The sequence below is a fragment of the Ambystoma mexicanum genome, chromosome 14 (genome assembly GCF_040938575.1).
Source record: "Ambystoma mexicanum isolate Mex_15411 chromosome 14, UKY_AmexF1_1, whole genome shotgun sequence".
Lineage (NCBI taxonomy): Eukaryota > Metazoa > Chordata > Amphibia > Caudata > Ambystomatidae > Ambystoma > Ambystoma mexicanum.
The window spans coordinates 647,141,976-647,163,628 of record NC_090940.1 but is presented as its reverse complement, the minus strand read 5'-3'; the positions used below and the strand labels follow the sequence as shown (position 1 = coordinate 647,163,628).

Below are 21,653 nucleotides of genomic sequence, written 5' to 3'. Positions count from 1 at the left end.
AGGATCCTGTGCCTCACAGCGTCTCATTCAGATCCCCAGAGGAGTGTCAGGCTCCTGTGCCTCGCAGCCTTTCATTCAGATCTCCAGAGGCGTGCCAGGCTCCTGTACCTCCAATCGTCTCATTCAGATCCCCAGAGGAGTGTCAGGCTCCTGTGCCTCACAGCGTCTCATTCAGATCCCCAGAGGAGTGTCAGGCTCCTGTGCCTCACAGCGTCTCATGCAGATCCCCAGAGGTGTGTCAGGCTCCCGTGCCTTGCAGTGTCTCATTCAGATCTCCAGAGGCGTGTCAGGCTCCTGTGCCTCACAGCATCTCATTCAGATCTCCAGAGGCGTGTCAGGCTCCTGTGCCTCACAGCCTCTCATTTAGATCCCCAGAGGCGTGTCAGGCTCCTGTGCCTCAAATCATCTCATTCAGATCCCCAGAGGAGTGTCAGGCTCATGTGCCTCACAGCATCTCATTCAGATCCCCAGAGGCGTGTCAGGCTCCTGTGCCTCACAGCATCTCATTCAGATCCCCAGAGGAGTGTCAGAATCCGGTGCCTCACAGCATCTCCTTCAGAACCCCAGAGAAGTGTCAGACTCCTGTGCCTCACAGCATCTCATTTAGATCCCCAGATGCGTGTCAGGCTCCTGTGCCTCCAATCGTCTCATTCAGATCTCCAGAGGCGTGTCAGGCTCCTGTGCCTCACAGCATCTCATTCAGATCCCCAGAGGCGTGTCAGGCTCCTGTGCCTCCAATCGTCTCATTCAGATCTCCAGAGGCGGGTCAGGCTCCTGTACCTCCAATCGTCTCATTCAGATCCCCAGAGGAGTGTCAGGCTCCTGTGCCTCACAGCATCTCATGCAGATCCCCAGAGGAGTGTCAGGCTCCTGTGCCTCACAGCGTCTCATTCAGAACCCCAGAGGCGTGTCAGGATCCTGTGCCTCACAGCGTCTCATTCAGATCCCCAGAGGAGTGTCAGGCTCCTGTGCCTCACAGCGTCTCATGCAGATCCCCAGAGGCGTGTCAGGCTCCCGTGCCTCGCAGCGTCTCATTCAGATCCCCAGAGGCATGTCAGGATCCTGTGCCTCACAGCGTCTCATTCAGATCCCCAGAGGAGTGTCAGGCTCCTGTGCCTCGCACCGTTTCATTCAGATCTCCAGAGGCGTGTCAGGCTCCTGTATCTCCAATCGTCTCATTCAGATCCCCAGAGGAGTGTCAGGCTCCTGTGCCTCCCAGCGTCTCATGCAGATCCCCAGAAGTGTGTCTGGCTCCCGTGCCTCGCAGCGTCTCATTCAGATCCCCAGAGGCGTGTCAGTCTCCCGTGCCTCGCAGCGTCTCATTCAGATCCCCAGAGGCGTGTCAGGATCCTGTGCCTCACAGCGTCTCATTCAGATCCCCAGAGGAGTGTCAGGCTCCTGTGCCTCGCAGCGTTTCATTCAGATCTCCAGAGGCGTGTCAGGCTCCTGTACCTCCAATCATCTCATTCAGATCCCCAGAGGAGTGTCAGGCTCCTGTGCCTCACAGTGTCTCATTCAGATCCCCAGAGGAGTGTCAGGCTCCTATGCCTCACAGCGTCTCATTCAGAACCCCAGAGGCGTGTCAGGATCCTGTGCCTCACAGCGTCTCATTCAGATCCCCAGGGGAGTGTCAGGCTCCTGTGCCTCACAGCGTCTCATGCAGATCCCCAGAGGCGTGTCAGGCTCCCGTGCCTCGCAGCGTCTCATTCAGATCCCCAGAGGCGTGTCAGGATCCTGTGCCTCACAGCGTCTCATTCAGATCCCCAGAGGATTGTCAGGCTCCTGTGCCTCGCAGCGTTTCATTCAGATCTCCAGAGGCATCTCAGGCTCCTGTACCTCCAATCGTCTCATTCAGATCCCCAGAGGAGTGTCAGGCTCCTGTGCCTCCCAGCGTCTCATGCAGATCCCCAGAGGCGTGTCAGGCTCCCGTGCCTCGCAGCGTCTCATTCAGATCCCCAGAGGCGTGTCAGTCTCCCGTGCCTCGCAGCGTCTCATTCAGATCCCCAGAGGCGTGTCAGGATCCTGTGCCTCACAGCGTCTCATTCAGATCCCCAGAGGAGTGTCAGGCTCCTGTGCCTCGCAGCGTTTCATTCAGATCTCCAGAGGCGTGTCAGGCTCCTGTACCTCCAATCGTCTCATTCAGATCCCCAGAGGAGTGTCAGGCTCCTGTGCCTCACAGCGTCTCATTCAGATCCCCAGAGGAGTGTCAGGCCCCTGTGCCTCACAGCGTCTCATTCAGAACCCCAGAGGCGTGTCAGGATCCTGTGCCTCACAGCGTCTCATTCAGATCCCCAGAGGAGTGTCAGGCTCCTGTGCCTCACAGCGTTTCATTCAGATCTCCTGAGGTGTGTCAGGCCCCTGTACCTCCAATCGTCTCATTCAGATCCCCAGAGGAGTGTCAGGCTCCTGTGCCTCACAGCGTCTCATTCAGATCCCCAGAGGAGTGTCAGGCTCCTGTGCCTCACAGCATCTCATTCAGAACCCCAGAGGCGTGTCAGGATCCTGTGCCTCACAGCGTCTCATTCAGATCCCCAGAGGAGTGTCAGGCTCCTGTGCCTCGCAGCGTTTCATTCAGATCTCCAGAGGTGTGTCAAGCTCCTGTACCTCCAATCGTCTCATTCAGATCCCCAGAGGAGTGTCAGGCTCCTGTGCCTCACAGCGTCTCCTTCAGATCCCCAGAGGAGTGTCAGGCTCCTGTGCCTCACAGCGTCTCATTCAGAACCCCAAAGGCGTGTCAGGATCCTGTGCCTCACAGCGTCTCATTCAGATCCCCAGAGGAGTGTCAGGCTCCTGTTCCTCACAGCGTTTCATTCAGATCTCCAGAGGCGTGTCAGGCTCCTGTACCTCCAATCGTCTCATTCAGATCCCCAGAGGAGTGTCAGGCTCCTGTGCCTCACAGCGTCTCATTCAGATGCCCAGAGGCATGTCAGGCTCCTGTGCCTCACAGCGTCTTATTCAGATCTCCAGAGGCGTGTCAGGCTCCTGTGCCTCACAGCATCTCATTCAGATCCCCAGAGGAGTGTCAGGCTCCTGTGCCTCACAGCGCCTCATGCAGATCCCCAGAGGCGTGTCAGGCTCCCGTGCCTCACAGTGTCTCATTCAGATCCCCAGAGGAGTGTCAGGATCCTGTGCCTCACAGCGTCTCATTCAGAACCCCAGAGGCGTGTCAGGCTCCCTTGCCTCAAAGTGTCTCATTCAGATCTCCAGAGGCGTGTCAGGCTCCTGTGCCTCACAGCATCTCATTCAGATCCCCAGAGGCGTGTCAGGCTCTTGTGCCTCACAGCGTCTCATTCAGCTCCCCAGAGGCCTGTCAGCCTCACGGAGATACCCAGAGCATAATCTGGATTCCTGCTCCATTTGCCAGTTTTTCCCAACAAGCCTGTGAAACATAGGCATAGTAGAGGGATGGCTTGGCCCGATGAAAGCACTCTGGCCCCTGACTCTGCTCCCGGAAGGAGCTGTGAATCACAGCATCCTAGCAGGCCCTTGAGAGAACTCCCAGATCACTGTGTACGGCATGCTGCTCTCAGGCCAAGTTTCCACTGACACATGAACCATCACTCTGCACAAAGCTACGATGCCCTACCCCCTCTCAGATGACGGCTGGTGCTGCATATCGCTAAGGGCATATTAGTTCTGTGTGCCGTGCCCTTCCACATATCCTGAGCCCACTGTTCTCTGCTATTTCTCCAACATGACACACTTCTCAATGTACCCTTTGGAGCAGAAATACAGGCCCCCCCTTGTTTCAGAACTGCAGATGGACACCTCAGAATGTGCGCCGAAGAGGCTTGGACTGTGTGTACCACGTGACACACTTCAATAAATAAGTAAACCAATAAAATCTGCTATATTCTCTTCTCATGCCTGAACATCTTAGCACCTGCACCCCTCTCGACCTGGGCATGCAAGCATGCTGTGCAGATGCTTCCTCTTGGTTGACAATCCTTGGAATGCCCTGTGTTCTACCAGTTTGCAACTGCATCCTGGTAAATGCATGCTATCTTCCCTGCCATGCCTTGCACATAGGCCATCTTCTTGCTACAGAGCCATGATGTACTGCCCACCGAGTTGTCACTCAGGTTTTATTTCTGGTCTAATGGAATGCATAGTGCCAGTGATGCATACATCCAGCAAAATGCGTATAGCCAATGAGTCCAATTTAGGGTTTGGTGACGTGCTATAGACTCAAGAAGCTGATATTTGATCTTCACTTAGACCCCTGGGCTTTGAGCAAGTGGCCAGTGCCCTGTTGCACACTAAGGGACGACGTACCTTAGATTGGGTGCTTTCTCGCTCTATATACCCCAACCTACAGCATGATCCAGCTCCTGCCCCTATATTGGTCAGGCCACAAAGTCCTACTTATCGTGAGTGTGGTCCCTCCTAGATTATGTAAAGTTGAGAGAGCTTGAACATTTCATACAGGGATCAATGCATTCTAAAAGGTGACCTCTTATGCCAGATCCTCAGACAAGCTTGGCCCTCAGACAAGCTGACACCACCCATATATCTCTGATTCCATGTTTACTGCTACGTTGGACTTGGTGGCTCCTCTTAAAATCAAATCTGTAAACTCTTTCCATTGCGTGGACAAAGGGTTCACACCTGGGCAACATCAAATGAGATCAGAACTCAAGACAGGTTTAAAGGAAGTGGCAAAAAGACCCCTGAGCTCAACATTGCAACTCATTAACCGGTCAGATAGCACAGTGAGTAGAGTGCTCGCTTTGACAACCGCACAGAGTCTGCCAACGCAGGTTCGAATCCCGCAGGGCCAAACTCAGTCTTTCATCCTTCTGAGGTCGATTAATGAGCACCACCACACACCGTGGGTAATAATAAGCAGCGCTCAGATGCTGAGGGTTCGTAGCGCTATATAATTAATTGTTATTTACATTTTAACAAAAGAAATATACATCGATCACAAAGCAAATACATCATATCACGAGCGAAATACAACAATACAAACAATATTCAAATACATAAAGAGCGAGAGAAAAAAACCCACATTTACTATATACATACCTCTTGCTAATACAGGTTTATATACATTCCTCTTGCCAATACAGATTTAAGAACACATCCCATACCTTAGCATGTATTTGCAATTTCCCCAACCACCTGTACATTAGCTTCTCAATATTCGCCAATGAAATCATCTCATCAGTCCAGTCTACCAAACAGCCCAGAAGGCAAACACAGCCACCATCATCGGAGCTAACACGGAAACTCCTATGCCAAGCAGATCGAAACAGCAGAAGACTCCACTAAAACAGTCTGTGATCTACTTAAGCAACTGGAAAAGCCCAATTTAGGTAAGAAACCATGTTCGCCCTCTAAAGATTTGCGCTATGAGCTGCAAAAGTGCTTTTGAAATACATCCCCAGGAATCATCTGCACTCATTCTCGGGCCTCGCATGGGAGGGATAATCCCTCTCACCCAATGCATGTGCCCTCCACAGTAACAGAGGTAGTAATCAAGGTCCTTGTGCCAGGGGTAGGCTTGTCTGCACCGTGGTAAATCAGAAGGAGGAGTCGGACAAAGGGGTGGCATTCTGCACAAGGCTTTTATTTATATAATAATTAAAAGACCTACCTTTCCTTATACTAAATGGTTTGCCCTGACTAACAGAACTCTAATTAAAGAGCTCGTCATCGGGGTGGTTTGCACAAAGGAAAAAGACTGTTCTGTCCAAAAAAACGACCCTACTTCTGACCCTACCACTAATCAAAAAGGTTTCAGAAAACAAAAAAGGGGCTCAGGAGAATGACTCCCTTGTCCTGGCGTGGCTGACTCAGCCTCGATGACTGATATTCTGATAGTCTCTTGTGATAGTTATGAATCGCCCCTGCAGCTCCTCAAAGGGACTGTGTTGGTCTTTTCCAAGTACCCAATGACTATTGGCTCTCAAAGTCCAAGCCGGGTTTTCCCTCAAATGTTGTTCATATATTCTCTGTCTCCTAGTTTCTTTGTTTTGGTTCAACAAACTATTCTTCCCACTATTTAGACAAGGGAGGTTAATACAGTAGTACTCTTGGCTTTTCTTAGGGTTTCTGCATTCACTGTGACGATGGAGATTAATCCTGTATTACTCTTGACTTCTCTTAGGATTCTCACAATCACTGTGATGAGGGAGATTGCTCCTGTACCACTCTTAGGATTCTCACAATCACTGTGATGAGGGAGATTACTCCGGTACCACTCTTGCCTTTTCTTATGGTCTCCACAAATACTGTGACAAGAGAGATCCCTCCAGTACCACTCTTGATCTTTCTTAAGGCTTTCACAATTCCCTGGACCCCTGCTGGGTACCCCGCAGCTCCTGTTACCTCTGACGTGGCAGATGAGCATCACCATTTCTTCCTGGGGTCACGGGCTGGCTTCTCTCCTGTATGCATTCTCAGCATTTCTCTTCCCAGCTTCTTGTCTTGGTCTGCGGCTCCATGGAGCCCTTGGTTTGGCGGTTCCAGTGTTGTTTATGGATGACACAGTCCACCTACCTGAGGTTATGCCACCGTATGAATTCTCCCAAGCTTCAAATGAGTCGGCCCTCCACTGGCCCCCAGATTGCTTCTCCATCCAGGCTATCCCGTCCCCTGTACTGAGGACCAGCTTCTTCTCATGGACTTCTACTTCGCAGGTTTGAGTTTCCCCTGGCTCTGCTGGCTTGATTCCGGCATCTCCCTTCAGCATGTCCTTCCTCTGTTTTCATCCTTTGCTGCTGGATCCTCCCCAGTGGAGGATTAAAGTCCTTCCTTTGTTTTCAAGAGGTATTCTCTTTGGGATCAACTCTTCCCACTACTGGCTATCTACACTGAAGGAGTGATTGTTATTGCTCCTTCACTCTTCTTCTTCTCACTACTATTGGGTTCTGACCTATTGCTATTCTTCATGTCTCGTTTACACTTCCTCTTCTCAGTGGTTTTATGTCTTGGCTGACTAAAAGAGCTCTTACAATAGCAAACAGTAGTTTCTTCTGGTTAGACTTACTGTGACAATGAGGGCCTTGGGATCTCATAGGAAAGAGGATTACGGAGTTCCTTCACGGAACGAGAGTCCCTATCCCCAAGCGGGGAGTCTCTCCCTGGGAGGTGCTGCTTACAGCCACCCCTAGGTGGAATATTGCGTAGCAGGCTCACCTCCCTAGCCTCACAGGGAATGGCTCAACCTCTAAGGAGAAGTGTTGAGATCCTGTGAATCGTCAAATCACGCCAGTGCCTATTGATAAAACTATAATCATCAAGAGCTAAATCACTGCCATTCTGCCCTATTCTGCCATTTCCCCCCATACTTCTTCTTTGCAGTCGAAAACTGTGCAGATAACTGCACCTATGATAATAGATAACATCATCTGTTCCTTTTGATAGGACAATTTTCCTCTATCGAGCAGGAATGCCCACCTTATCAGAAAGCCATCTTTAGACCCCTCCCTGAGTGCAAGTCATTCTCCTAGTAGAAGTCTCACATTTGTAGTGTAAACCATACACAAGGCTGCATATATTCCATTGCAAGTGCTCAGCAAAGACACAAACTACTTGGGAATAGGAAGTCTGGGTTTAGACTAAGTAGTGGCACTGAGATTCCGCAGCTAGACACAAAAGACAATTTACTAGAGATCTTGGACAGAGGCAAAGCCAGCCACCTGATGCTTTTGAATCTGTTTGTCGTGTTTGACATCCTCGACCACATCATCTTGACGACCACACTGGTGCAGGTGGTGGGGGATGTTGGGAGCAGGTCTGAGATGGATTCACTCGTTTTTGAGTAACAGGCTATCTAGTTAAACTATACTCCTATGAGTCTGCTGCTTCCAGTGTCAATTACAATATCCTTCAGGGATCAAGTATACAACCCCTGAGTAACACCTAGATTAACATTTAATGTGATTTATTGCTCAGGGGGGCATTTAATTCCGTAACTATGCAGCTGACACAGCAATCATCGTTATGCTTGAAAGAGACCTGAGGAAAATCTCAGGGAAGAAGATATTTTTGATATCATTGATCAATAAATGTAGTGCACTTCGGTGAGCCTCAACCAGCCCCAGTCTGAGCTGTTACTATTCGCCTTAGGCAGGCCTCTATGCCAGTCGAGTGGAATGTCCCATCAAGAAGGACGGAATATCCCGCAAGTATGGAGGAAAGGGGATGGGACGTAGGAGTACGAGGTGCATACCATGTTTGGAGCTCTTTCCATAGTTAGTGGTAGTAACAGTGCAGAAGTATACCTTCAGTACAAGAACACGGTCTTCCAGGCAGATAGAAAATCAGCAAATAAGCACTCAGCGAAGGATGGTGAAAAACTGGAATTATGGTGGGTATTATGCTGACATCCTTACCGATGAATAATAGTTTGGAAGCAGCTTTGTGCCAATTGTAGCAGTGAATGAGTTACCTGATGCTTTTTCCAGGTTGTATTTCTATTGTTTGGGAGGCCCGCTCCCAAATAGGTAAAAGTAGTACTGTAAAAGCAAGGAGGACTTGAGAACAGAAACTTGAGGCACTGTTATCACATTCAGCAGAAAAAGGTGTTAGGTGTTTATCAAGAGAAGGTTTGAGGATTGTGTGCTCCCCATACCCAGATGGGGTAGAAGTCATGTTAGGTTGGTCCTAATGTGATATCCAAGAATAGATGAAAAGCCAGATGACTGAAAGTGTCTTTTTTCAGGACGTGTATTCGGCAATAAAACAACCACCTTTGAAATGGGACGCTTGAGCACACATCGATGTGAATATGCCGTTCTTATGCCAACAGCAATAAAGTTGCCTCTCTAGACAGTGGCAAGCAGATGTGCACAATGTTGATCTTAGAGGGCTTTGGGTTTAACTATGTGTGAGTACTAAAGTAGGCGAGTCCGTCATGGTAGGCATTGCTAGATGCGTGTGTTGGTCTTGATAATGGCTTTCAATTTCTAATTTTCTATGCATTATAAATGATTTCTTTACCCCTCTACTCCCCATGCAGATTTACATTCCATGGTCAACTCACCAAAGTCAATATCAAGTAGGGCAGCATTTGCACCTTCCACCAAAATCTTTTTGGGGGATCCGTGAAGGGCTTCATACATAAAATAAACACCATCACGGACCAATGGTCGGATTTTCTCTGCATACATCTGAAATTATCAAAATACAAAAAATACCACATATTAAATAGCTGAACAAGCACAAACTCGAACAAGCACATACACATGTTTCAGAACAAACAACAAACAAATTTCAGAATTTGAGGATATTAAAGGGCTATATCATAACCTTCATTTTGTAATCGAAAAATAGAAATGGGAAATGTGGTGGTAAGAGATGGATGGTTCACATGGATAGAAAGATAAAGAAATATAAATAGATAAAAAAGAAACATAGGCTCTCATGCTAAAAACATTACAATTCTAAACAAAAATAGTAAACACATGTATTTAGTGGATAATCAGGCAGTGAGCATTTGTAACCTATGATATCACATACATTTGTACCACTATCGATGCTGTAATTATAAGTATTTTTGTAGCTTCTCTAGCTTATGCTCCACAATTTCTGCAATTAACTCCCCATCATACTCCTCTCAAAATAACAGCATGGAATTAAACCAATTTAAGGTTTGAAAGAGAAGTAGTAAAGTGAACTTCAAGGGCACATGCTTCATAGATGGAGGCGTGTCTGCTTTTTGATCAACCTAAGCTCATGTGAACAGTTTGCAACCATATCTCTGATCAATTAGTCTACACATATCAGCCTGTTTTTTCTAAGGTTGAAATGCTGGTGTGAGAAAAGATGTAATAATTAAAACCCCCGCTGGGGACAGAGCTTTAGATCCGCCCTATGAAATCTTTGGAGTGTTTAGGCACTTGCAGAGAGACTGAGACAGAGAGGGTGCCAAGTCTAACTGTTCCACATGAAGAACTGGAGTAAACCGTTGAAAATAATGTTCAGCCACAAATTAATGGGCAAACTTAGGCATACTAAAGGAGGGCATCAATGGGTCAAAGGTGGAGGTGCAGGTAGATCTGCATGCAAAGGGCAGATGATGGCAGAGAAGGGATTGACAGCTGGAAATCGTGGCGAGTCAGAAGAAGGACACAGACTCTTGAAGGACATGGTTCACAATATGTATTAAAGTAAGTATAACACGGCCTAACATTTGCTTTTTCAATGGGTGATCCCTACCTATATAAGGTGCTTGTGCGTCCATCGTGAGAGTCCAAATAAAGAAGTCCACTGTCCAAACTATCCTAACTGACCCTACCACTATATAAACTAACTTCGGCTCAGAGAATGGCTCCCTTCTCATCAGGATACTTCTAGTATCAGTCTAAAGACTGTGGATTAGTACGGTATCCTTAAATAGCTCCTCGTGATTTCTAGGATCAGTCTCCGTAACTCTTCAAATGGGCTGATGACTTTTCATTCTTCTTTAGGAACACCCTTTAGGTTTTATTGTGCTGTTTGTGATTTTCAATGCGTCCCTTGATACACTTGTTCGGATGGGCTATCGCACCTGAACTGTTATATTTCAGTTCACTTTGGTCTATTTGACCTTCTATCTGCTGTATTATTTTTTCTTTTTCCCAAGGTTTTATGGTCACTGATTTTGATCTTCCTTTATTCAGCTTCTCAATAATGCTTGTTGTTGTATTATCACTTTTTAAGTTCATCAGGTTCAAATTGATCTTTACTCCTTTCTTTTCCCAGGATATTGTGATCACTGGTTCATCTATATCATTAGTCTCCTTTTCAATCATGCATTCTTTCGTATTATCACATTTTAAGTTTGCTTGTTTCAAGGTTAACTTTGTCTCATAACTATTACTGAGACGAGGAGGCGGTATGGTATAATGATTCTCTCTTCGAGGCCTTCTGTAACTCCTGTCCTCCCTGTTACCTTCGGATTTGAAGGAGAACAGCTTCAGGAATCGAGTTCCTCGGAATCCTTCTCGTTCGTCCTGGACCACTGGGGCCTTCTCTACCTTGAGGTCTGTTTCCTTGCGGTTTCTCTACTCCTTATGGTATCTTGTCCCTTCCTGCTATACCAGTGCTCTGATGAGTAACCGGACATCCTATTTCTTCATGCTGTCGGTGGTATCAGCAAAGTTCTGTGCACCCGCGGTCCAACACGTATCCTCTTCTGTGGTCTTGCCACCACCTATTTGCGGGATCCTGCCCTGCTGGTTTCTCAGGCTTTGGGTTTGCCGTAGCTCTGGCGTCCCGTCTGACAATCGTGAGCAAGTTTGAATCTCGAGGGTTTCCCGATTGCTGCTTCCTGCAGGTGTCACACATCTCAGGGTGTTCCCGGATTGGCGTCTGCTTTTTTCTCCCTTTATCCTTGGGCTCATCGAGTGTACGTAAATCAACGTCCTCGTCCCAGTGGATTGGTGATTCTGATTTAAAGGGAGATATCCTTTCCCTATAAGATCAGGGCATCTCTGAAAAGTTTCTTCGTCACAGTTTTGATGCATAGCAGTTTCTGCTATTTGAGAGCATGCCATTTAGGCCATAGTTCATTTTGCTTTAGGGTGCTCCTCATGGGAACAGGAGTCCTTGTCCCCCTAATGGGGAGTCTCTCCTGGAGAGGTCCCACTTGCCTCGACCACTTGGGAGGGTATTGTGGAGCGGGCTACCATCCCTAGTATCATAGGAGGGGGCTCCCCCCTTGGGGAGAAGGGACGAATTCCCTCGATTCATCACAAAATCCACTTATATGTCAATCTGTAAAGAGTCTGGAGCCAAAGGATTGGCTGGCATTCAACCAGAAAACATACAGTCTCCATCTTGGTTGAGGACTAGAGAACTGGTCCTCACAGGATCAAAAACGTGAGGTTGGTCTACACAAATCCAACAGATAATTTAACAGAAAATTATTTAAATCTGATTGACAAGTTAAATCAGTCGGAAAACTGATAGATGTCTGGTACATCCGTCTCAAAACAAATCAAGACAAAAGATGGGTTTGTAGGAAACAAAGGACTAGAAACGTGTCCTAGTGATTTGTCCTAAATTCCTTGAAATGTTATTGTAAATACTGTAGCGATAATGGAATACTGTCTTGAAAAGTAGCCCTGTACTATGTACGTGTGTAGTTTAAAGTGCAGAGTGAAAACTCAAGCACAATACACTCCTATTGGGACTAAGGCGATAATGAGTGACATGGGTTTGATACAACCGTTGGGCCGCCACAGTCCTTTATATTCTGAAGGTCGATTAATTGAGTACCACGAGTGGTTAATGGCGAGACAGATTATTACATTGCTTAGAAACTGGAGAATGCATACGATGTATTGGATACATCAATTAATTATTATTATCAGCTAATAATCCATATTTAATTAACCTTATTAGCATTTGTGTGCAGATGAATTACAAAAAACATGTTGGCTTCAGTCTAAACAGTGGCTCACACATAAAATGAATACAGCATCTTGAAGATTTTAAGAAAACAATCCAGTACCTCCTTAGATATCTTAGTATCTGACACAAGAACTCACCTTTAATTTTTTTAGTTCACCATCTATATCTACCACCAAACTAGGAAACATAGACTGATACTGGTGCACCAAATTCTTAAATCTGCGAAACAAAGGGAGAGACATGTAAGAAAAGGCATGGCATCAACAGTAAGACAGACAGACACAAGTGACCACAGTTCAAGGGTGTTTATTGCGCTCCAAATGGGGTGTTATAAATGCCTATCTAATCCTAAATCTACCGATGGGAGCAAGTTAATAATAATTCTGTCCAAGTGGTGTATTTGTCAAAATAAAATGGTCTATACTAAAAAAACGATTGCCAATCCTTACCTCTAAACACAAATCAAATGATATGTTAGGTTGTTCGGGCCGTTGGCCTCCCTTCCCACGTTTTCAGCACAGGACAAGGCGGTTCACTAGAGGATAGCTCAGTCTCTGGCTTCTTTAGCAGAAGGATACAGTTCCAATTATTCACATCAGGGTTTCGGTGCGCAAGTCTTCTTGCTTTTAAAAGTCTCTTCCCAGAGGGCTGGATGCAGACACCTAAACAACAAGTTCTTGTTGTCCTTCATTTTGTACAAGTGTTCACTTCGGTGATTCACTATTCACACCGGACCCCCCTCATCCTGGCTCAGATCCCATTGACAAAATGTTTGTAGTATTTTCTTTTCTCAGGCGACTCAGGGTTCACCCCGGTCCCCCCTACGCCGGGTTCAGATCCCTTGTCTACAATTTGTCTCCCTGACCAGGCTCGGACCTATTTCAATTAACTTCATAGATCGAAGACTTTCGGATGTGCACAGGCTTTTTGGCTTGACCCGCTGCAGGGCCACTATGATTTCACAATTCCTCTTATTTTAACCTTTGTCACCTTTTCGTTGGATACCTAACTGAAACCTTCGAATGAGCACCCATGTGTTGCCAGAAAACTCCGTCTATGGCATCGTACTATAGTTTCAAAGTTCCATCAATAGTCTGCTATTCTGATTACATTTATGACGCTCGCCACATACGTTTCATGCACAGTTCTCCTTCAATGGTCTTTATACAATGTGGCTGCTTGCAACCTTGGCGTCCGTACAGACCGGTTTGGTATCAGTCTGCCCAACTCACCGGCTGTGCTGACTTCACTGCTGCTGCTTTGTTGTAGGAGCAAAGGACAGTACCGCGGCAGCAATCGCTTCTCCCCGCATTGACTGTCGACACAATGCAGGGTTCTTTAGTTGCAATTCCAGGTCTTACGTTTCTTATTCTTGAAAGCTCATGAAAGATACTGGCTTTCGGTGACAAGGTCAAGGGCACTTCCCTCCTTACACTCCTCTTCGGTCTTGCCGTCTTTCACGTTGTATTAAATTACCATCGTGGAACTACTGCTTCCTCATGTACTTTGTTCAGTGTGTGCTTTCGTGATCCGCCTTTTATCCGTGTGGGGAAGTGTGATGGAAGTCAGGTGTGTGTAATGATCAGTAATTGCCTGACCATGCCTGGCCATTGTAGTGGGACACGTCAGGTATATAGCTCAGGTGTTAGTCAGTTTTCTTTTACAATTAGTTGTCCATGAGAAAGTGTTTGTGTCGGAAAGAGGGGGGGCAGGGGGATTGAATTCCTAAGTATCCTACTGGGAACGATGGGGTAAAGGTGCTACAGGGAAGGAGATACAGCATTTCACCCTCCAGTGTCCCACTCCCACTCCCCGAAGACCCCCCTGCACTGGGCCACCCCCAGGAAGTGGATCCAAAAGCAATGGCTGTGTCCTCATCAACTGGATGACAGATCCTCTGGGACCAGCGGGTGAGATACCTTCAGGTTTCTCACATACAGACATGCTAACGTTTGATAACCTCGGAACATGTTCTCCCACTTGAAGTCAAGACATACATTTGCAATTGAAAGATCAGTCTTCGCCGCATGACCTGTCACTAAAATGTGTCGATTCTTACCTCGATGAGAATTCATTGAAATCAGCGAGAAGGTCACATATGCGGAGACCTGTTCGTGACGCTTTCGATGAATACGTTGGTCCAATTCCCTTCTTTGTAGTGCCAATGCTAAAGGGATATAGATGTTTATGTTACGTTTAAAATTGAAAGCAAGTTTGAAAAACATATATTAATAAGAAAGGAAAAGCAACAATTTAGTTGTGTCACTCAAACCCCTGAATGTTACGCATTAGATAAATGTAAATGAGGATGCAGGATTGGATCTATTTCACAAAACTGACAGGTGCATGCCTCTATCCGCAAGGCTTTCCGGAAGGATCTGGTGTTCTACAGTGTTGTGAGCTGCAGTTAGAGCCAGGAGGAATAAAGACTCTTGGCGGTTCATGTCATGGGTGGTGAAGAGGTTGTTTGAGATGTTGGACCTTATAGATTCAACCCATCGGGGTATCTAAAACCTGAGTGTCAGTCGAGTAGAAGATTTCAGGGTTCCACATATTCTTGAAGGTGATTTGTGATGACTCTTGCACAGACAATTCAGATTGTCGTTGTTTATATGTAAATTTCTTCTGTGAAATGACAACTCTAACATGCCTCTTGGCACTTGTCAGCTGCTTCAGAGTTGGGATGATACCTTGGGCCAAATTACCAACTCCGACAGTGAACTGAGCACACCTTTCTGCTGAATCCCAGACTGATGATAAGAGTTCCCATGCCATAATATAGATGTGTGGAAATGTTAGGCTTTATTAAAGTATTATCCAGGTACACCATTATAGGTATATTTCCTATCTACCCATAAAATGTGTGAAGCATTGGTTTAGATGAAAAATTCCCAAATACCAAGTTCGCCTCTTAATACATTATTCAGATTTAATGGACTGGTTGCTTTTATGGAAATTTTGAATTGCAGAATAAAGATAAACATTAACCAACAACGTCAATATAGCAAAAATGAATCCTTATAAAGCTGCTTAAATATGAGTTCCAAGGCACAACTCTGCATCCATAAATATTTCCACTATTACACAGGCAGATAAATTCGGCATTGAAAGGAGAAATAAAGTACAGCTTGCCGGCTAATAAATATATTCTTTTCCTCTCTAAGGAAAGGTACATTCTGTTCATCCTAGGTGTTTTATGCAATGGACAATAAAATATTAAGTGAAGAGCAGAATCTTTCAGCGCTTGAGAAGGAATAGACATCAGTTCCCCATCGCCTCCAGGACCCCGCTCCAGCCGGCGTGACATGAAGAGGATTGCAGGTGAGATGTAGTGCGTGCCTTTCATAATGATTTATTGCAGTAAGATAAGTGGTTAGCGCAACAACTGGTCTAGAGACAATGAACAATGTTCTTCTACTCTTCCCGCTCAATCCACCATAGACGTAAGAGATTCGACTTGGGATTCCGACCACTGTCATCGTTTTCGCATTTAGATTCGCCCACCGTTCCTTCCATCCTTAACTGTATGGAAGACTGTAGGATATTAAGCCAGGGAATGTGATTTACAATGTGACTTGATATGATATGATAGTTTATTTAAATAGCTCCTATACACAATGTGTTTCAAAGCGCTTCAAGGCAAGGGAGGGAATAAGGGAAAATACAATGACATTCTTGCAGGCCATGAACAGTAAGGATGTGAAATTAACTATCGTACTCGGCCTGACGACATTTCAGATAGTGCAAGTGCTAAGACATAGATAAGGAAGGGAGGGGGAGAGTGGGAAGGAAATGAAAACAGACAGGCGACTACCGTACTAAGCCTGACGACATTTCTGGTAGAGCCGGAGAAAAACAAAAGGTGAGGGAGAGGGGTGCAGAAAGGGTAGGGGAGGAGCAAAACAAGCGACTATCGTACTAGGCCTGACGACATTTCAGAAAGTGCTAGAAGGTGGGGAGTGGGGGTGAGGAAAAAAACAAGTATGGGGAGGGGGGAGGAAACAGACAAGGTTGCTATCATACTAGGTCCAGGGACAATTCTGATATAGTAAGTGCATAAAATAAAGTAAGGGGAGGAGGGGAGGAGATAGGAAAAGGGTGAAAGGGAGAGGAGGAGAGAACTGAGAGTAAGTAGTCAAAAAGAGTGGAGAAGCAAAAGGGGAGAGCGAATACAATTGCAGAAGTCAGTAGTAACACATAATGTTGCAAGCCAGGATACAAGATGAAGATGAGAACAGCATGATTCAGAGCCACCATGTGTACAAGATGCAAAGGAAGTGCAGCATGAGAGTTGAGAAAGGGTGACGCACGTGAATCAATGAAGTCCATAGACTATACACTCCAATAGACGCCTAAGAACAGCATGTGTACTTATTTCTTTTGACCAAATTAGAGACTGCAGGTCCAACTATCTCTTTGCATTCAGTGAACCTACCAAATAGAATATTTTGTAGGGCCTTGATATGATAGATTTCTAAAAATAGTAGCAATTGGTCTTTTAGCAAAATATCAAGACGGAGGCAGCAGCCGAATCATCCTCCCTGATTGCCTTTCAATGTGTTGGTCCCAGCGCTCATCCTCAGAGATCCTGAGGCCTAAGTGGTCATATTATTTGCATCTCGGCACTGGGAGTCCATTGGCAATAGGGGGTATTATCAATGTATGTTTAGGATTATACTGCATTGCACATACCTTTGAGTTATTCACTTCTAAAAAGATGACATACCCATCTGTCCTGTTAATTTCATTAAAGTGGCCTGTGTTTAAGCTAATTGACTGCTGTTGGCTGCATATAACAAAATAGGCAGATTGCACCTGGCTCTAGAGGGAAAATACAGATTACAGTCTCTACCATGCTTGGCAAATCGTTAACATATAAATTAAAAAAACAAGAGTGCATGAATGCACCCTTGGCACCCCCATACCTAAATGGAAACTTTAGTGGAAGATTTCCCCAACATCCTAGTAAACTTGGCAATATTCTCTATGTAAAAGCATATTACTTAATATATTAAATAAGGGAGAATGTCCAGATCAAACAATGCATCTAACAGTTTGGGCATATCATTCCAACCGAAGGCTGATCACGTGCCTATGTATGCCACATGAATGAGAACGTTATAACCTTCAACATATTTTGAAATCAACATTGGTGAGGGCCAAAATCAATTTTCCTTCAATCTTGTCTAGATCATAGTGTAATGGCAATCTGTTAAAATAGAGCATGATTTTAGGATTAGAAATCACGTCAACGTGGTTCATATTAAAGATTAAAAATCTAGACCACTCTTCCATTGGATTAGAAAGGTTCATTTATGGTTAAACCAATGAAAATTATTCAAAAAAATTCAGAACCTCTCACATTCTTAGAAGTGGTGGGAGGCCATATGTTGGCAGGGCCACAAGCCAGGAAAGCAGTGACATCATCCACAGATAAAAGACGTGGATACCTCTATTAACAACCATGTTGAACATAGCTGCCAAGAGTATGTCACTGGAAAGTGTAACAGACACAGACTAAAGAAAAGACTCCCAGAGCCCTCATCATATCGTAGCTCACAAAACGCCATAATACTTATGACCAAAACCCAACTAAAACGTGTGTACAACGGAGCAATAAAGAGGATGAGAGAGAAAACTAATATGCCTAAGCAAGACCGTTCCTGTTCCAAGAATTGGAAGAACCATGGTTCACATGAGGTGCTCACAAGACAAGCCAAGACATAAGTAAACTAGCTGGACAGGTTTTCAACAGACTGTCTCCGGCACAAAAAGGGGGGGCCTAACTATTCATTCTGATTCACGATGCATGTTACTGGAATCATGCGTAAATCCCTTCAGACAGAGGTGAACTTTGTTTTGTATACATTCATCTTGTGTAATCTCATTATTCCTTCACTCTGCTCTTCCCCTTTCACCGTTGCACACACTGCCTCCCCTGCACTCCCCTCACTCTCTGCGCCTGCCGGATCTCCCTCTTTTGACGCCGTCTGTCTTCCCTTTATGAATTGCTGAGTTTACACTGTTATCTTTTCCCTCCTTCTTTTTCTTTCCTTTTTAGCAACCTCAATTATTTGTTTTGCATGTGAAGACAGTTGCCAGATTTTTTATAAAAACTTGAATTGTAAAATTGAAATGTTCTGAATTGACTTCACCACTAAATGTATCTATATCTTGTAATTAAATCAGGCAAAACCAAGTCAGATTTAGTGATATAACAAATGTGCTCTGGGGGACTTAACTGCATTAAGGCCCCAATCCCATTATCATAACTCTGAGCATGTCCACCTGACTCTTGGCGCTTTAAAAGCCTATTGTTAATAATAGGTAGGAGTTAGGACTTTATTTCATATATTCCATAGTGCAATATGTCCATCTGTAAGTCTTGCCACGTGCCCATTCAGGGGAACTATGTAAATAACGTTATTGGATTTGATTTTCCTAAAACATGCATGTGACTCCTAATAGCACATACAATAGAATCTCTTGCATGTCTTTAACACAGTTTGGATGAGTTCCCCTTCTCTAAATGCTCAATTAATGTCATTGCATCTCCAAAAAGTCCTGACTACACAGACTGATCACATACATGTTATTGCTGGGTTCTTGGGGTGCCACAGAATGTCCTGGTGCTGTTCTTGGAATTCGTTTGGTTGCTGTGGAGTCTGGCGAATCATCTTCCAAACCACCATCTTTAATCTAAAGCTATAAATGGGCCTTGGTGTTCTATACTCTTCCAGGGAGATAGGAGGTCTTCAGTTTCCCTCGGCCCTCACTAGCCCTCTTTAGCTCAGTCATTCTGTGAGTTCTTCCACTTCCTCAGGTATACCTAAGCCTCTTCTCCCTCTCACATGGGGACATGATTAAGGAGGCTTTTGAGATCCTTCAACTCCCTCAGATCATAGGGTAGAAACTCCAGATGCCTCTGTGGTTTCCTGAGCTCTCTCTGGAGATAGGAATGGATAGAGTCTCAATGGCTGCTTCACGTGCTCTTTTACAGGCTTGAGAACAACAGTCTTCATGGTTCCTACCAGCCTGTTTATAAGGTTTGTTTGCAGAAGTGAGGCTCTGCCACGTCTCTTCTGGCTGCCTTGAAGATTGAGCAGCTCTTGTGTCCTCAGCACTTGGGTTCAAACAGCTGTGTTGTGGACTGTCTGGCTTTCCATAGACAGAGATCGTGCCCCCCCCCTCATTCACCTTCTCTTTGCTCATTGGGTGTCTAGTTGCCTGGCTTTCCACAGGTTTATAGGTCCTCAAGCCCACCCCCTCATGTGCTCCGGGGCTTATAGGTGAGGTATTAGCTGTGGAGGCAGTGATACAAAGGGATACAAACTCTGTCCACCATTTTGGATTGTACGTTCCCTTTCAGCAGTAGCAGCATGAACACTCCCATCTTCTCTCTCGCTAAGACAGTCTCCCACTCTCTTCAGGTAAAGACAAAGGCTTTGTTTAGGTTAGCAATGCGACCATGGAGATGTTAAGATGTGCACATGGCCTACATGTATTTAAGTGCTTGTTTAAAAAGGGGGGAGGTGTTGGGTTACTGTACGGATTGAATATGCTTGAAGAGAATTTTTGCTAGGGCGTCAAACAAAAAAAAATTATATCTGGCTTTTGTGCATAGTAGTCCTTGAAGTTAATTGGGAGGGAGGGTTCCAAAGCTTCTAGGTAACAGCGAGCCTTGTTTCCCCTGGACGAACAAGCAGCAGCAGAGCTTGTATATTTTCAGGGACAAGCAGGAGGCCAAACCTTGCAGTTACTCTTGGATTATTTTGACCGGGTTATAATGATAATCGCTTCAGGGTCCGCTCATATTGGGAGAGGCTGAGAAAGCAGGAAGGTTCGCTAGACAAGGCCCAAGGGACCATGGCATTCTGGTTACTCTTAAGGCTGGTGGTGAAAGGGAATGCAGAAGTGGCTGGACAGCATGGAGCAGGGGTCCGCGACCTTTGGCTATCCAGATGTTTTGAAATACAACTCCCCTGATTCCTCACCATTGACTATGCTGGCCCAGGCTGATGGGATTTGTAGTCCAAAATATCTGGAGACCCAAAGGTTGAAGCCCCGTGGTATAGAGTCATGAAATCTAAAGTAATTCTTTAGCTACTGGGCAAACACTAAGCGAGTCACATCAGCCTATCCAGTTTCAGAGGCGGTGTTTTGGAATGGTAGGGTTATGTGAATTCCCCAAAGGAGTGACGTGGTTGATATTGGAAAGTAAGCTGCACAAAAACCATCTGGGGCTTTCAATAGGATAATTTACCCCTGCAATCTTTGGCTCTCCAAATGTTTTTGACTGTGATCCCCGTCAGCTCTAGCCACCATAGTGGGTTTTGGCAGTTCTGGTTCAAAATGTCTGGAACCCAAAGGTTGCAGACCGCAACTATATTCATTTCTGAAAAGAAAACATGCAATTTCTCCACTATAACAATTATAACCAGGGAATGAGATAGCTTGACGACAATAGTGTCATGAAGTAGAACAGGCCCTTCAACTGTACCCCCCAAACCTTTGAGGGAGTTAATGTGCAAAGTTGTCCATGTCTTTGGAAATCCAATGGGCGTCTGATAAGTATGACTGCAGTAATCAATTCAAAGACCGTCACGTGTGTCGCGGTGACGTGGTTCATTGTTCCATGTTTGCCCTGAACTGTTTGTTTTGGGAATCAGCCCTTTTAGACCTAGAAGATTAAGTAGGAGTCTAATCAAAGTGATAACTCCTCAGCAACGTTACGCCACAGCCTGGTTGAGTCAGAACCTCAGTGTGAAATGTATGTGCAGATGAACACAGCCACACAATAGACGGCCGATAGAGGAGTAAAACATGAAACACGTGGATTACTTAAAAGTTACTAACAGTATAAGATGGTGGTATATAATTACTTTTTCCCCTCTTGCGCTTCTCGCTGAATTTCCTGAAGTCCATCAACGGCCTGGTGGAAGTCGCACACTACAGTAGAAGGAAACCAAGAGGAGAACATTTGAAATAGGTAAAGGATACAATTCGAATGCATTGCCATGCACAGCCAGGGTGCTGCCCCAGAGTTTGTCATCAGGTGTGCTGCAACAGTGCATGATTATTTTGCTATTTGCTCCCAGACAGGCTAAAGTGGACAGCTTCAGTAGAGCTGCTAGGATGGGGGCAGTAAAGCTGCATTGTCACCCGTACCCTATTCCTCGTCAAAGTTCATAATAGGGAAGTGTGCATTCTTCTTTAAACATTTAGGAGAACCCCTCTACCACTGGCCAATAAGAGGCCACACTACCAGCACCAATCCTGATTGTGTCTGTCTTACACACAGGTTGATG

General features: G+C 45.6%; 1 protein-coding gene across 1 annotated transcript in view; it reads right to left on the bottom strand.

Annotated features, from left to right (window-relative positions):
- The window catches only part of ADSS1 (adenylosuccinate synthase 1), a 220,677-nt gene that overhangs the window by 49,285 nt on the left and 149,739 nt on the right, over nt 1–21,653 (bottom strand). Inside the window, exons 5-8 of the mRNA XM_069638146.1 lie at nt 21,228–21,294; nt 14,405–14,512; nt 12,483–12,564; nt 8,993–9,119 (exon numbers count right to left, since the gene is read on the bottom strand). Coding sequence (XP_069494247.1) covers nt 8,993–9,119; nt 12,483–12,564; nt 14,405–14,512; nt 21,228–21,294 — 384 coding nt within the window. The remainder of the gene's footprint in view (nt 1–8,992; nt 9,120–12,482; nt 12,565–14,404; nt 14,513–21,227; nt 21,295–21,653) is intronic.